At 43.0% G+C, this 15,119-nt stretch overlaps 2 protein-coding genes across 3 annotated transcripts in view; one reads left to right on the top strand and one right to left on the bottom strand.

Annotated features, from left to right (window-relative positions):
* The first annotated feature begins 396 nt into the window (after positions 1–396).
* On the top strand, positions 397–5,525 carry OPN1SW (opsin 1, short wave sensitive). Its single transcript, XM_082633179.1, has 5 exons — positions 397–1,218; positions 1,519–1,687; positions 1,995–2,160; positions 2,578–2,817; positions 3,810–5,525. Exons 1-5 carry the CDS (start codon positions 876–878, stop codon positions 3,927–3,929), a joined length of 1,038 nt encoding a protein of 345 aa, XP_082489305.1. The 5' UTR covers positions 397–875; the 3' UTR covers positions 3,930–5,525.
* CALU (calumenin) overlaps positions 5,409–15,119 on the bottom strand; it is a 28,275-nt gene continuing 18,564 nt past the window's right edge. For both annotated transcript variants that reach the window (XM_082633177.1, XM_082633178.1), the window contains 3 exons: positions 14,668–14,728; positions 9,423–9,622; positions 5,409–7,786 (listed from right to left, as the gene is read on the bottom strand). In XM_082633177.1, coding sequence (XP_082489303.1) covers positions 7,682–7,786; positions 9,423–9,622; positions 14,668–14,728 — 366 coding nt within the window. In that variant the 3' untranslated portion in view covers positions 5,409–7,681. The remainder of the gene's footprint in view (positions 7,787–9,422; positions 9,623–14,667; positions 14,729–15,119) is intronic.

Raw genomic sequence — 15,119 nt, 5'->3', positions numbered from 1 at the left:
CCCATTCTTGTCTGTCATAATCTGAAGAACAGTTGGTTTCTGTTGACTTTCTGGACAGTGAATTATGTAATTCACTGGGCAGGTCTTGGATGAGCAGACAGGATGACTGGCAGCTTGGGCACTGCTGAGCTAAGGGCAGGGGCAGGTGTGAACATGGTGTGAGAGGGACAGTGAGCAAACTAACCTCGATCTGGCTGGGGGAGGTCTGAGTAGGAAAGGTACCCTCTCTGGGTAGACTCACCATGAAGAAACTGGCAGCCTGGGATGCCTTAGACCTCTAGGCATTGTCGAGTTGCCCCTGAACTGTTCCATGAAGGCTGTTACTAAGGTGCTCCAGGGAACTCTCCATTCCCTGCCCCTTCCTGCAGCCTGAGGCTGCTTCCCAGGCTGGCTGTGAGCCCAAGATCCCTGGAGAGGGACACTTAGGGGGCACCTTCCACAAAGGGGCAGATGGGGTGTAAACACCTACAGGGATATAGTAGTGCCTGAAGTCAAAGAAGGGTGCCTTCCATAGGTCCACTCAAAGGGAAAAAAAAAGTGATGGAGGGTCTTCATTAAATATGGGTCAGCATCTCCCAGGCCCTAATGAGCCCACTCCTATTCATTCCAGCACCTGACCATTGCATGTCCGGATTCTTTGAGCCCACTCTTTTATCCTCTGAAGAACATACAATCGGCTTTGGGGCCACAAAAGGTTTAGGTGGAGGCTTAGGGTCTTTAATCCCAAGCTTTGTCCTTAGGAGGCTTAGGATCAGTACTGATCTTTCAGGGAGCTCCAAAGTGGCTTTGGAGGAGAGGTTCTTTGGCAGGGTCGGGGAGAAGTGGTGGCGGGAGGATGATCTGTAAGAGGAATCAGAGCGGGTGGCGGACATCCCATGAGCAAGATGTCAGAGGAGGAGGAGTTTTTTCTGTTCATCTCCTTGGTGGGGCCGTGGGATGGGCCTCAGCACCACCTTGCCCCTGTCTGGGCCTTCCACCTCCAGGCAGCCTTCACGGGCTTTGTCTTCTTTGTAGGGACGCCACTCAATGCCACAGTGCTGGTGGCCACACTGCGCTACAGAACGTTGCGGCAGCCACTCAACTACATTCTGGTCAATGTATCCCTGGGGGGCTTCATCTACTGCATCTTCTCTGTCGTCTTCATCACCAGCTGTCATGGATACTTTGTCTTCGGCCACCACGTTTGTGCTCTGGGGGCCTTCCTGGGCTATACAGCAGGTATTGCAGGAGAAGGGGGCTGGGGGGAGGCAAAGGACACTGCTCCATGATTGGGACCAGGGGCCAGACTGTTGGGTGAGAGTGGGCCCCAAAGAGGAGTCTGGGGGATAGAAGTTTGGTGCTCTTTTGAATACTGAGATATAAAGCCACCCAGACTAGAAGTTTGACCGAGTCCCAAACTCTACTTCACTCACCACTCCAACCTTCCCTCCCTGTGCTTTCTCCACCCCATCTGTATTCCACTCTGCCTGCCAGGATGAGTGGGGCTGTTTACCCTCTTACCCTCACATTTCATCACAGGTCTGGTGACAGGCCGGTCACTGGCCTTCTTGGTCTTTGAGCGCTACATCAGCATCTGTAAGTCCTTCGGCAACTTCCGCTTCAGCTCCAAGCACGCACTGATGGTGGTCCTGGCCACCTGGACCATCGGTATTGGTGCCTCCATCCCACCCTTCTTTGGCTGGAGCCGGTGAGAGTGTGGGGCCGTTGTGCTGACTTAGCTAGAAGCTCAGGCTGCGAGGGCGGGAAGAGAGTTGGGTATAGTCTTTGACCTCTAATTTTTAAAGAGCTGGTGGAATAAATAAGGGAAAGGGCTGTGGGAGACAAGTGCTAAAGTTTACCCTGCAGTTGCAATTGCTAAAGGCTCGCTGGTGAGGACAGAACATACCCACTGCCTGAAGTCACTCTGGGTTCTAAGTGGAGAACACAACCCAAGAATCTCATCTCCCTCTCTACTAACTGAGCCTCACAGTGAGCAAGTGCTTGGTCCCTTGCAGGTTCGTCCCCGAGGGTCTTCAGTGTCCCTGTGGTCCCAACTGGTACACTGTGGGTACCAAATATTACAGCGAGTACTATACCTGGTTTCTCTTCATTTTCTGCTACATTGTGCCTCTCTCCCTCATCTGCTTCTCCTACTCTCAGCTGCTGGGGGTCTTCAGAGCTGTGAGTGCCTTTCGTGAGGGTCAGGGAGGAAGGGATCACAAGGCTCTAGGTGAGAGGGAAGAGCGGGTAAGTGCTCTAGAACATAAAACATTTGGAAATGTCCATAGTCAGGTAGAGGGGTATCAAAAAGCAGTGAAGGAAGTGGGGACAGGGAGATGATGAAATGGAATGAAGAATAAGGCGGAGTCATCCCTGCTCAGGTATATCAAGAGATGCATGTGATCTTTTCCATTGTCACAGACCAGAGAGCTGCCTCCATCTTGCCTTCCTCAAGGAGGGGGAAACAGAGGGACTAGGCCAAAAGCTGGGACAGCAGAGAGACAATTAGAGTAGATGGCCCCCTAGTTGAAGAGTCCAGAGATCTGGGAGTTCAGGGCCAGGGATAAGAGGGTGTGATGTTTTCTGTGTTCTTTCCAGGTTGCAGCTCAGCAGCAGGAGTCAGGTACAACCCAGAAGGCTGAGCGGGAGGTGAGTCACATGGTGGTGATGATGGTGGGGTCCTTCTGTCTCTGTTACACGCCCTGTGCTGCCCTGCCCATGTATATAGTCAACAACCGTAACCACGGGGTGGACTTATGGTTTGTCACCATTCCTGCCTTCTTCTCCAAGAGTGCTTGCGTCTACAATCCCATCATCTACTGCTTCATGAATAAGCAGGTAAAGCTCTCTATTTATATTCCTAAGACCTGGTTCTTCTCAACAACGACTTTTAACTCCAAGCACCTGGGACTCCACTCAAAGGGTTTCTAGGGGTGAACAGGGAAGGCATGGAAACCCTCAGCAGGCTAGAAAGCACTTGGTAAGCAAGCACAGGGATGAAGGCGTGGTCATCCAGACAAGATCACAGAACCCAGGGAAGACAACTTGAGCCATAAAATTCAAGTTGCTCCAAAGGGCAGGATGAGAAGTGAAAAGGCTTTCCGTTTCACTGAAAAACTGATAGATCAACAGTGCCCCTAAATTTCCATTTCACGAGTTCTTAATCCTTTCCAACTTCTAGTCTGCACGACCATTTATGTGAAACACAGAAATCACAACACATGCATAAGTTTCTAAAACAGCTTATCATCTGAAGGTACCAGGTGGCTTCCTATCCCAAATCCTGAATCTAAGCTAATAACCCAAACTCAGACAAATCAAGGAGGGTTCCTGTCTTGTAGAGCTAACACTCTGCTTTGAGAATTGTTATTTTGTTTCCTCAATTCCAGAGATGGATTCAAAACTAATGTGAAACCTCCTGGTCAGAAACAGAATTGGCAGTCCTTCCCCATTTGGGAGCACTTTCAAGTAATGGTGGGGTGGGTAGGCGGGGCTATTCTGGGGTCACTTTTGACAGTGCTCTTATGGGGCAGGGTGGTTTGTGAGGTTTCCCAACAGTGAAATTCTACACATTCTCAGAGTTAGCCAGAATGTGTAGGGATTACCATTGTAGACCCAAGAGTAGTGAGTAGTCTTAGCCTGGAATATAGCTAGCTCTCAGTATTGGGAAGATATAATCAAAACCACCTGAGGAGATCCTGTGTCTAAGGCATTGTGCAAGGCTTTGAGGATACAAAGAATGAGATCTTTTTTCCCCTATGCTTCCTGATGTTATCTCCTCTGTACTGGTCTACCAAGGGGACTATCTCCAATTCTGCTCTTTCCTCCAGTTCCGAGCTTGCATCCTGGAGATGGTGTGTGGAAGGTCCATGACAGATGAGTCTGACATGTCTAGCTCCCAGAAAATGGAAGTTTCTACCATCTCTTCTAGCCAAGTTGGCCCCAACTAAGGAGCCATGCTGGCCTGTTTGCAGCAACAAGGATTTTACATTTAAGGAAACTTCTACTTTCTACCTTCCCTGTCAAAAACCAAACTACTACAACACAGAAAATGGGAAGGGGAGTGACAGCAATTTGAGGTCAATTTTCCATTTTCCTACTATTTCCTTCCTACCTACACAAAGCTACTGTTCCAGCTGGGTCTACTTCAGACCACCCCAAAGGTCATTTCAACAATCATCAGTTTCTACTCTTAAGTGGCAGAATTTATAGCACTTGGAGAACAGATTTCTACATACAAGGCAACTGTAAAGCAGTCTGGCTGATGATTTTTCAGTGTATACACAACAATTATTTTCCTTTTTAGTAACATTTTTTCCCTACTGGGGATCTGTTCAAAGATGATATATTTTGAATTAAAACAAACTTATGAAAACACTTTAGAAATGGGAGAGACATTAAAAAAAAAAACCTTTAGGGTTTCCCTGGTGGCGCAGTGGTTTAAGAATCCGCCTGCCAATGCAGGGGACACGGGTTCGAGTCCTGGTCTGGGAAGATCCCACATGCCACAGAGCAACTAAGTTCGTGCGCCACAACTACTGAGAGCCTGTGCTCTAGAGCCCGCAGGCCACAACTACTGAGCCCACAAGCCTAGAGCCCGTGCTCCACAACAAGAGAAGCCACCGCAGTGAGAAGCCCACGCACCACAACGAAGAGTAGCCCCCGCTCACCGCAACTAGAGAAAGCCCAAGCAGAGCAACGAAGACCTAATGCAGCCAAAAATAAATAAATTAAATAAATTAAAACAAAACAAAACAAACCTTAAAAAAAAACCTTCAGTAGGTCCCAAATGAGTTTGAAAGCACTTTCTTATGCTGTCACTGCCAGTAATTTCTACCGCTTTGGCTGCGACAGCCATGCCCACAAACCCCTGTACCAGCATGAATATTCCAGGTGCTTCCTTTCCCCCCACACCTCCTATCTGGCTAAACCTATATATCTGTCTTAAGCTGTGTATTTACTAAAGTTAATAGTTTAATTCCCTTCATGTTCTCAAAATGAATTTGCACATCTCAATACCATTTATAAACTATACAAAATGTTCAAAAAACTGTTTTACCTTATACTCCCTCTCCCCACCCCCTGAAGAAGAGACTTTTTGAAATAAAAATCAAGATAAATGTGTGTACATTCAGAAATGGCTTGTGTTTGGTATCAGGCAATTATGTAATGAGCAGCTGGGCTCCTCTCCAGTTATATGGCCTAAGGGAAGCAGAGAAGGGTTACAGCTGTAGAAGGATGCTAGAAGACTTCAGGAATAGGAAGAAAAAAGTAACCAATTTGGGAGAAGGCAGTAACTTCTCTGGGTTGGGGTGGGGGGTATGATAAACCTTTTAGGAGAGCTCTTTTTCTGTGCCATTTTATAACACCCATAATTCTAAGCAAGAGTTCCATTTCTTAAGAAAATAAAGGACATACATAACCCACAGTGAATGTAAACAGTTTTATTTAGAAACAGATAGGTACCTGTTTGCATTATAGAATATAAAACTGGGTTTACACTCTATAAAAAAAAACCAATATCCAAATTCAAGAGAGCTAGCATTCACAGAACACACAATGTGGGTGTGCAGCTACTGTTCACCAGCCTCAGGCTTGATTTAAACCAAAAGAAAAAAAAAATCCAGGGGGATCATTAGAGATTAGAGTACAATGCTTACTGATGAGCACCCAGCATCCAGAAGTTGCTGTCTTAGCAGATGAAGGTTTGCTTTCTAGGTGCGTGACTTTAACCTAAGGCCTGGGTTCTCTGTACCTAGTGACCTATGAGGATCTCCTGCCACACAATTCATGATGTGCCCTCTCCAAGCCAGGGTTGGTGGGCATTATTAATTATCCCTGATCTTCTTAACAATAAAAATGGGGAATCTGGGAGGCAGAGAATTTCCACTCCCTTATATTGGGGCTAAAAGAATGTATCCACTCTCAAGAGCTCAATGCAAAGGCTGGGGTGGAGTTACACGATATCCAGCTTTTTACCAGGCCAAGTAGCCCACCTCAACGTGATTGTGGAAGACCAAAGGACACACCTAGGTTCAGATTATAATAATCACCCAGCACCACCTGAATGTATTATCCAGAAAGATATATGAAATAATAACAGATATATATATATATTTGTCTTAGTAACCTGAGGGCTAAAAACTTGGAATATAATAATTCTTCTCAAAAGAGGTCCATCTGTATGAAAGGGACCAAAAAAAGACAGTTTCCTGTTACGTAAAATATAGGTAAAGTGAGTTGGGAACAGAGGTGGTTTCTTCAGCTCCTTCTACAATGTCCCTCTCTTTGATAAGGGTTGGCCATGTTGATTCATGATAAACTTTTTTTTGGCAGTGGGGAGATGGGGACATAGCGGGTGATGGGTCAAAGGCAGGAAGGGTGAGCGATGGTCCTCAAACCAAAGAGCCCTCTCGTCTTTGAGTCTTAGCTCAGGCTCTCCAGCTGACACAGAAATAGGCCTGGTAGTAAGTGGTTAGCATTCTGAGGTATGAGGATCCCTGGTAAATTCAGCAGCATGTGGTTTTTGGAAACCAGCCCACAAGATAAGAACACTGCAACCAAGCCCCTAACTAATACTGCTATTTAACCACCATCCAAAAGAGAAAGGAAAGAAAAAAATCCCACCACACTAGGAGGTTCTAAGCTTTCATTTAAGGTGGTCCAAATAATCTTCTCTCTATCTTCGAGTTTCTTAAGAGAATCCTCATTCAGTGATCATTTCTCTCATTAAAGGCACTTTCAATGACATGATTGGAAAGGAGTACATTTTAACTGCAGTGCAGATTAATGCCTTGGAACGCCTGGGGAAACAGGAGCTGAATGGGGGCACTTACAGTGATTCAATAGGCAAGACAGTCTTGAGCACTTCAATAGATGCATACCCAGAAAAAAGCATGTGCCCTAAAAACACTTGTATTTTTCCTTTAGTTTTCCAGCTGTTTCTATGTATAGCTCTGTAAAGAGAACACACTCAGTACTTGATTGATTTTCAAGACAGTGGCCCCAACTCTTCCCGCCACAGCTGTGCTTGACAAAATTAGCAAACAGCTAGTCTTACAGGGAAGGAAAAAAACGAATGAATGAAATCAAGTTGAGCCAAGCTTTCTTACAGCACAGGGATCGGTCCTTGACCAGACAATGCCAGGACCTGGACCTGGAGCAGATGAATGAAATATTCGGCCCCTACTCCTTATGCAGTATACTTTTCAATAGGCAAGTTTAAGGGTTATCTCTCTAAATATAAATTGTGGGGACTATTTCTTCCCTTTTCTCTCTCTTGAACATTTCTTATTGATCTCAGGCTTAAAATTAATTAAGTCAGAATTATAAAAATTATATGGTAAGGGTTGAGACAGAGTGAAGGGCTAACGTTTGCCTACAAAGTGTGAGTTGAGGATCTTGATCCTTCATATCATACTCCCAACCAGAGAACAAATACAAAAATAAACACACATGTTATACATAATACAAAGTGTAAATCTACAAACACAAGTGTACTAATTAGAGTTTTTCCTCAGAAGCACAGTTTCCCTCCAGTCCCTCAGAGAGGAGGAGGAATGGGGACGGGATTTTTAAGACAGCTTTTCATGTCTTAAAAAGTTTGTAATAACAGTCTCAGTAGCGCAAACAATTTCATGTGAAACCAGAAGCTGTAAAAATAAATTACTTTTGAAGAAATGTAGGTTCCTCTGTCTGCAGCTCAGAACTCGTCATGTCGTACTAAGGCCTCACCAAAATCTGTGGCCTGGCTGCCCACAAATAAATCATACTTGTCAACAATCTCCTCCTTGGTAAGCTTGCCATCCTGAAAGTAGAGAGAACAGTGAATTGATGCAAAATATATTTCTCATTTCAAATTTAGAACACTGTTAACGTACAACAGGGGTTAGTCAAGATTTACGATTCTAATTCCCACTAAATTAAATGTGAACTCAATCCTCACTGCCCACCCCCAACACACACACACACGCACACACGCAAAGAGGGAAGAAAACAGCAGTTGATACATTTTTCTTATCAAGGAAGTTAAAAGTGGAAGGACGGAAATAATATAGCTCAATAGCTCAGTGCTAGGGATATGGGTTTGTTTTTTGAGAAGAAAATGCTCCCTTCCAAGCAAAATGTGGGACATCTACTAGATATGGGTAAGAGAGAGTCAAGAAGAGCCAGGAAAAATACTTCAAAGTGAATCAAGTCTTTGTCTAACAGGAACAATGAAATATGCTAATATCAAGCACAGTCTTCAACTCCAAAATGACCTAGTCACCAATCAGATTCCAGACAGAACCCCAAATGAAGGCTCAGATACTCATCTCAAGAATTATCTAGGCCAGATTCCCAAGGGATGACTACATGAGTTTCCTTTTCTCACATGTCTCAGGACACAGCACCTGGCTACTGAAGTGACTGAGTAAGAACTCAAAACAGACTGACCCTCAAAAAGGCTCAATAAGAAACTGCATTAGGGGCCTCCCTCGTGGCGCAGTGGTTAAGAATCCACCTGCCAATGCAGGGGACACGGACTCAAGCCCTGGTCCGGGAAGATCCCACATGCCACGGAGCAACTAAGCCTGTGCACCACAACTACTGAGCCTTTACTCTAGAGCCCACGCGAGCCACAACTACTGAAGCCCGTGCCTAGAGCCTGTGCTCCGCAACGAGAGAAGCCACTGCAATGAGAAGCCTCTGTACCGCAACGAAGAGTAGCCCCCGCTCACCACAACTAGAGAAAGCCCGCGTGCAGCAACAAAGACTCAATGCAGCCAAAAATAAATAAAATAATTAAAAAAAAAAACTGCATTAAAACCGAAGATCAGTCTAAATAAAAGAACATTTAGAATTCTAGAATCCCCCAACTTTAGACTGATTTTCAGTTTGCTCTAAGGAGAGCATTCAAATCTCTGAAAAAGGTGACAGGGGCCAGTAGTAACACCACTCTTTTAATGAACTGAATGCCTTCTCAGATAACTGATCAAGGGTAATTTTAACAGGTTTCAGAGAAAAGCTGATTTATAAGCTCCTACAAATGACTTAATTTTAAAAAGCATACTTGATTTAAGAAGGAAACAACCAGCTTTGAGTAGGCAAAATGAGCCTGTAAAAGATAAAAGAACAAAGGAAATAACAACAAAAAAGCAAAGAAGATTTCTTGAGGTTCCAAAGATAGCAGATGATGCACGCTGGGCACAGGCTATATCCAGAGGCTCTTTCTGAGGCCTAAATTTCTCCAATGCTGGGAACATTGGGCAAAAGGATTTCTAAAATGAGATCAGAGAGCTAGCACTGCCCTGTAAGTTTTCCATCGCCAACTTTAGATCCATAGCAGACTCAAACTAATTAAGACCTTAAATGCTCTATGTACCTCAACAGGAATTTTTTAGGCAATACCCTAGAAACAGACTTCAATCACTGATAGATTGTTTGGACCTGGACAGACTTACCTTGTTTTGGTCGGATTCGTAGACTAGGTGCCTGGCTTCTGCCTCTGCATGATCATAGTCTGAGGGAAGGATCCAGTCTTTGGTCTCTTCCTTATCCATCTTCCCATCACGGTTCTTATCTCGAAACTCAACAAATTGTTCTCTCTCAGTCTTTACCCATTCTGGCTCATCAGCATTTCCATCATGGCTGTACATGTCACCTGTGTGAATACACATCCATACAAAAGATGAGTTTGTCTTTTCTCAAAGACTGCCCCATACAAATCTGACCTGACCCTTTTTCCTCCTTCATCAGTTTGGAACCTAATAGCAGTTATAAGGGTATTTTAGGTCAGATAGACCTTAAGAAGCAAGGCGTTTTCCTGATGTGTGATTATTGATCTTGCAACAAAAATATTTCCAGCTGTTGGTCTTGAATGATATGAGAGCAAAGAGAATCCTTTAAAAAAAATGCAGAAACAAAGGGAGATGACTAGCGTCAAGAAAGGTGAAGACCAGGACTTCCCTGGTGGAGCAGTAGTTAAGAATCCGCCTGCCAATACAGGGGACAATCAATCCCTGGTCCAGGAAGATCCCACATGCTGCGGAGCAACTAAGCCCATGTGTGCCACAACTACTGAGCCTGCGTGCCACAACTACTGAAGCCCACGTGCCTAGAGCCCGTGCTCCGCACTGAGAGAAGCCACCACAATGAGAAGCCTGTGCACCACAACGAAGAGTAGCCCCTGCTCGTTGCAACCAGAGAAAGCCCGCGCAGCAATGAAGACCCAACACAGACAAAAATAAATAAATTTCTTTTTAAAAAAATAAATAAAAAGAAAGGTAAAGACCAACTTTCATAAGATAGTTGTTCCCTACATTTCATTTCACTACTAATTAACCCGACCACTAGTTTTAGAAAGATGTGGTTTTAAATCCTCAAGAAAACTTGAGAGGTCTGTAAGTCAAACTGTCCACCAACCAATTACAGAGTATACTTTAATTTTTTTTTTAAGTATTTAAAAAAAAAAATTTTTTTTTTTTTTTTGGCCACGTTGGGTCTTTGTTGCTGCGCGTGGAGTTTCTCTAGATGCGGCGAGCAGGGGCTACTCTGTTGCGGTGCACGGGCTTCTCATTGCAGTGGCTTCTCTTGTTGTGAAGCACAGGCTCTAGGTGCACGGGCTTCCGTAGCTGCAGCAAACGGGCTCAGTAGTTGTGGCTCGCAGGCTCTAGAGTGCAGGCTCAGTAGTTGTGGCGCACGGGCTTAGCTACTGTCAATATTTTTTTAGGAATTACCTGAGTGAAAGTCTGAAGACTCCTAAATTATACTATATCAAAGTAAGTGTACATGCATTTCATGTAAGGTATGGGAACACACCTAATATAAGTCTAAGTAACTTCTAAAGAGTTATTTACTTGTGATAAAAGTAATTTGTATGTTGGGACCCATAAAATGGAGGCTGCCCCAGCGGCCCGGCCCATGCCACAAATCTAAACCTAAGTCAGCCCACACTGCCAAGAAAACCTAACATATATCAATCACAACCCTCCAGCTCAGCTTCAGTCAACTTACCTTACCCTTACAAAAGACGACCTGCTATCTTTATATGGAAATCCCTGACTTCCTAGCCAATCATGTCCTGCATCCAAGTTGCCCCTTTAATGTTTTATAAAGCCTGCTCTTGCCCAAAACCCCCTAGGAAGAATGCTCTACTGCTTGTGAGGTACTTGACTCCCTCAATCCATGAATTGTTTTCCCCTGAATAAAGGACATCAAACTTGTTATTAAATTCTACTATTTCCAGCATTTTACAGTTGGCACTGTCATCTTCCTGAACTTGAGGGTTAAGAGTAGAACTACTCCTTTCTGTCTTAAACACAAATTGGGAGTCTCAGAGCAGGTCTTGCCAATTCTTTTTTCATGTTACAGCACATTCAGAAAACACAGTATTTGGGGCTTCCCTGGTGGCGCAGTGGTTGAGAGTCTGCCTGCCGATGCAGGGGACACGGGTTCGTGCCCCGTTCCGGGAAGATCCCACATGCCGCGGAGCAGCTGGGCCCATAAGCCATGACCGCTGAGCCTGTGCGTCTGGAGCCTGTGCTCCGCAACAGGAGAGTCCACAACAGTGAGAGGCCCACGTACCGCAAAAAAAAAAGAAAAAAAAAAAAAAAAAAGAAAACACAGTATTTGTATGATCCACTGGCCAGCACCCTGCTCTAGCTGTCCTGAGGGTCAGGGAGACCTTTCACTGTATACAGATTGGGAAATTCTGAATTAGGGAATATGTGCGTATTAGGAAACACACGTTAGGAAAACATGTGTTTAAAAGACATATTTTTCTTTCTTTCTTTCTTTTAATTTGGCCACACCACACGGCATTCGGGATCTTAGTTCCCCAACCAGGGGTCAAACCCGGCCCCCACAGTGAAAGTGCCGAGTCCTAACCACTGGACCGACAGGGAATTTCCTGAAAGACATGCTTTTAATAGAAGCTAGAATATACAACATAATGTACGTGCATCTTAAAGCTAGAAGAGTAAGGATAAGAATTAATACTATTTAATTTTCTATTAAAAAATTCAACCTGGGCTTCCCTGGTGGCACAGCAGTTGAGAATCTACCTGCTAATGCAGGGGACATGGGTTCGAGCCCTGGTCTGGGAGGATCCCACATACCACGTGGCAACTAGGCCCGTGAGCCACAACTACTGAGCCTGCGCGTCTGGAGCCTGTGCTCCGCAACAAGAGAGGCCGCGATAGTGAGAGGCCCGCGCACCACGATGAGGAGTGGCCCCCGCTCGCTGCAACTAGAGAAAGCCCTCGCACAGAAATGAAGACCCAACATGGCCAAAAACAAACAAACAAACAAATACAAATAAAAAAAATTCAACCTATATAATGATATTAAGGAATTACTAATTTTTTGAGATTTTATTTAAAAATTTTTAGAGATACATATGTATCTTAAGAGAGATATAACCAAATGTTTACAGATGAAATGAGATGCTGATTGGGATTTACTTCAAAATAATAAAGGAGGTAAGACGTGGATATGGATTTAAAAGGATTGGCCATGGGTTGATGGCTGCTGGGACTGGGCATAAGTACAGGGGATTCATTATACTATTCTATTTAATTTTGTGTATGCTTGCAATGCTGTATAATAAATTTAAATGGTTCAACAGTATAACTCTGGGGACTTATTAATGCTAAATGTAAGAGGCAAAGACCATTTGTTTCTTTTTGATCTTTCTCCTCAACAGGGCAGAAACTAGCATACCCCTACAAACTGGAAGATACTGTTTGGGAGACTTTTTAGCTTTACAAAGCCCAGCACCCAAGATGTAAAAGTGTTTGCATTAGTTGATGATTTGCAAAACAAAGTCATACACACACAGTTGATAGTTTTAGTAGTTTCAAGAAACAATTGATCTATATGATGGGAGGGAGATAGAAGTATCTCTTTATTTGGCCCCAATGCTTGATAAATGATGGTACTTAACCGTTATAAAACTTAATTCCTCTCAAGAGGTTCAAAATGAGCTCCTCCATTTTAGCAATGGTGATAAAATGGCAAAAACCAAGAATTAAAAGATAAAATATTTAAAAAAAGAAATAGTCGACTTTGAAATGGGCTCAGTAAATGCACCAGACGTTTATTTCCACTGTGCTGATGAATTCCACTAAAAAAGTCATTTTGGAAAAAAATTCCATCTTCCCACTGCTCACCCCTCTCAAAGTACATCATGGAGTCTTAGAAGAAAAGAGTATTCAAGGAGTAATTCAACTGGAATAACTCTAGAAAATAAATAGCAGGTATAATTAGACAAAATTTGAGTAAAGGAGTGACTTGTTCAATGGGCTGAAGTGACATACAGGGATAGAGGTAAGGGCTTAAGTCTCCCTTTCACACTTAAAATAAACATTCCAGGTAAAGATTAGAAGCATAAAAACAAATTGTCTTAAGAAACACAAAACCAGTGGTGCACTAGAATTAAGTTACTATGAGTAAAAATAATAATTGGAAATATAAAATTATCTAATATCTTTTAAAATGGAAAGACATTTGTAGTATCTTCCATCTCTTCTCCTTTACTTATGCTAATTTCCATCACACTAATTGTGAAACAATTTGCTCAACTACTTGGTAAGAGGCAGCTCCTTTTTTTAAAGCAATGGGAAAATCTTGAAATTATTTTGAGGATAATAAAAATAGCTTTAGGGACTTCCCTGGAAGTCCAATGGTTAAGACTCTGCACTTCCACTGCAGGGGGCACGGGTTCGATCCCTGGTTGGAGAACTAAGATCCCACATGCTGCACGGTATGGCCAAAAAAAAAAAAAAAAAAGCTTTACTTGAGAGAAAGGTATAGCATCTAAAATAAACAGACAACTTGAAGGTATAGTAGCATCTAAAATAAAACAGACAACTGGGAATTCCCTGGCAGGCCAGTGGTTAGGACTCCGAGCTTTCATTGCTGAGGGCAACGGTTCAATCCTTGGTCAGGGAACTAAGATCCCACAAGCCGAGGTGTGGTCAAAAAAGAAAAAAAAAAAAAAATAAAGAAAACAAAAAGGAAAAGAAAACAAAACCAGACAACTAAAAGGAAAAATGGCAGAAAGGAGTGATTTTTAAAAAAAGACGAAAGGAAACAAATTAGAGAACCTAGACAGAAAACATGAATAGAATACAGCGAAAAGGAAAGACTAAGAGGAATCAACAGCTCTTAGTCACCCAACTGTCTCTTTTGTTCTATTTCCGTTTCCTAATGCCAGTCTAGGCTCCCTGCAACTCCTTACTGTCAATTCCACAGGGCATCTGGGATGCACTATTTCAGTGCTGTCCACTACAGTAGCCACTGGCCAATGTGACTGGTCCAAACTGAAATGTGCTATAGTGTAAAATAAACTTTTGAAGATTTGTAGAAAAAAAAAAAACCTCAATGATTTATATTGATAACATGTTGAAATTATAGTATTTTGGAATCTTAGGCTAAATAAAATACACTATTGAAATAAATTTCATGTTTCTTTTTATTGTTTTTGATGTGGCTACTAGAAAAGTTAAAATTATATATGTGGCTCACATTTACATTTTGATTTGCCAGTGCTGCTACAGACACTTTATCATGACCCCCTATTCCTCACGTTGGTCTGACTTAATGATGTGCTAAGAGTTGACCCATGGGGTAAATTGTTTCTATTGGTGAACGTATCTTCCAAAGCTTCTCAGCTTCTTCTAAGAAAAACACTAGAAACAGACTTACCAATATACTCCTCCAGATCAATGAAACCATCAGCATTCTTATCTATATCTTCCATTGTTTCCTAAACAGAAGAGAGTAATTAGACTTAGTATCTGGATGAGTTAGTTTAGGCAATTATTTGTCATTCATTAAAATACACAGACACACACACACACAGACACACACACACACAGACACACACACACACGTTTATGTAGATGTGTGTGGGTATGGTTAATCCACAGGAAACTGTGGTTTTTCTAGCTGAAAGAATGGTAAAATATTATCATTTTTTTATGCTTCAGCTTAAAATAACCAACAGTCTTCTTGAAGGAACACTTAATAGTGAACTACCCCATGAAGCCCATGATGATCTGGTAGCCCTAGTCATGCTTAACTCTAACAGGGGATGTGACCAGTGAGTACATCTACAGCTACAGTCTATGTTTTATCAGTAACTGCCTTCTGTGAAA

This window comes from Mesoplodon mirus, assembly GCF_964341445.2.
Source record: "Mesoplodon mirus genome assembly, chromosome: 9".
NCBI lineage: Eukaryota > Metazoa > Chordata > Mammalia > Artiodactyla > Ziphiidae > Mesoplodon > Mesoplodon mirus.
This window is presented reverse-complemented; position numbering and strand designations above follow the sequence as displayed.

Excerpts from the sequence above, each read along its gene's own strand:
- OPN1SW (XM_082633179.1), top strand. The coding sequence starts at position 876 with ATGAGCAAGATGTCAGAGGAGGAGGAGTTTTTTCTGTTCATCTCCTTG. Across the intron at positions 1,219-1,518 it reads CTTCCTGGGCTATACAGCAG|GTCTGGTGACAGGCCGGTCA; the intron begins GTATTGCAGGAG and ends ATTTCATCACAG. Across the intron at positions 2,161-2,577 it reads TGCTGGGGGTCTTCAGAGCT|GTTGCAGCTCAGCAGCAGGA; the intron begins GTGAGTGCCTTT and ends TGTTCTTTCCAG.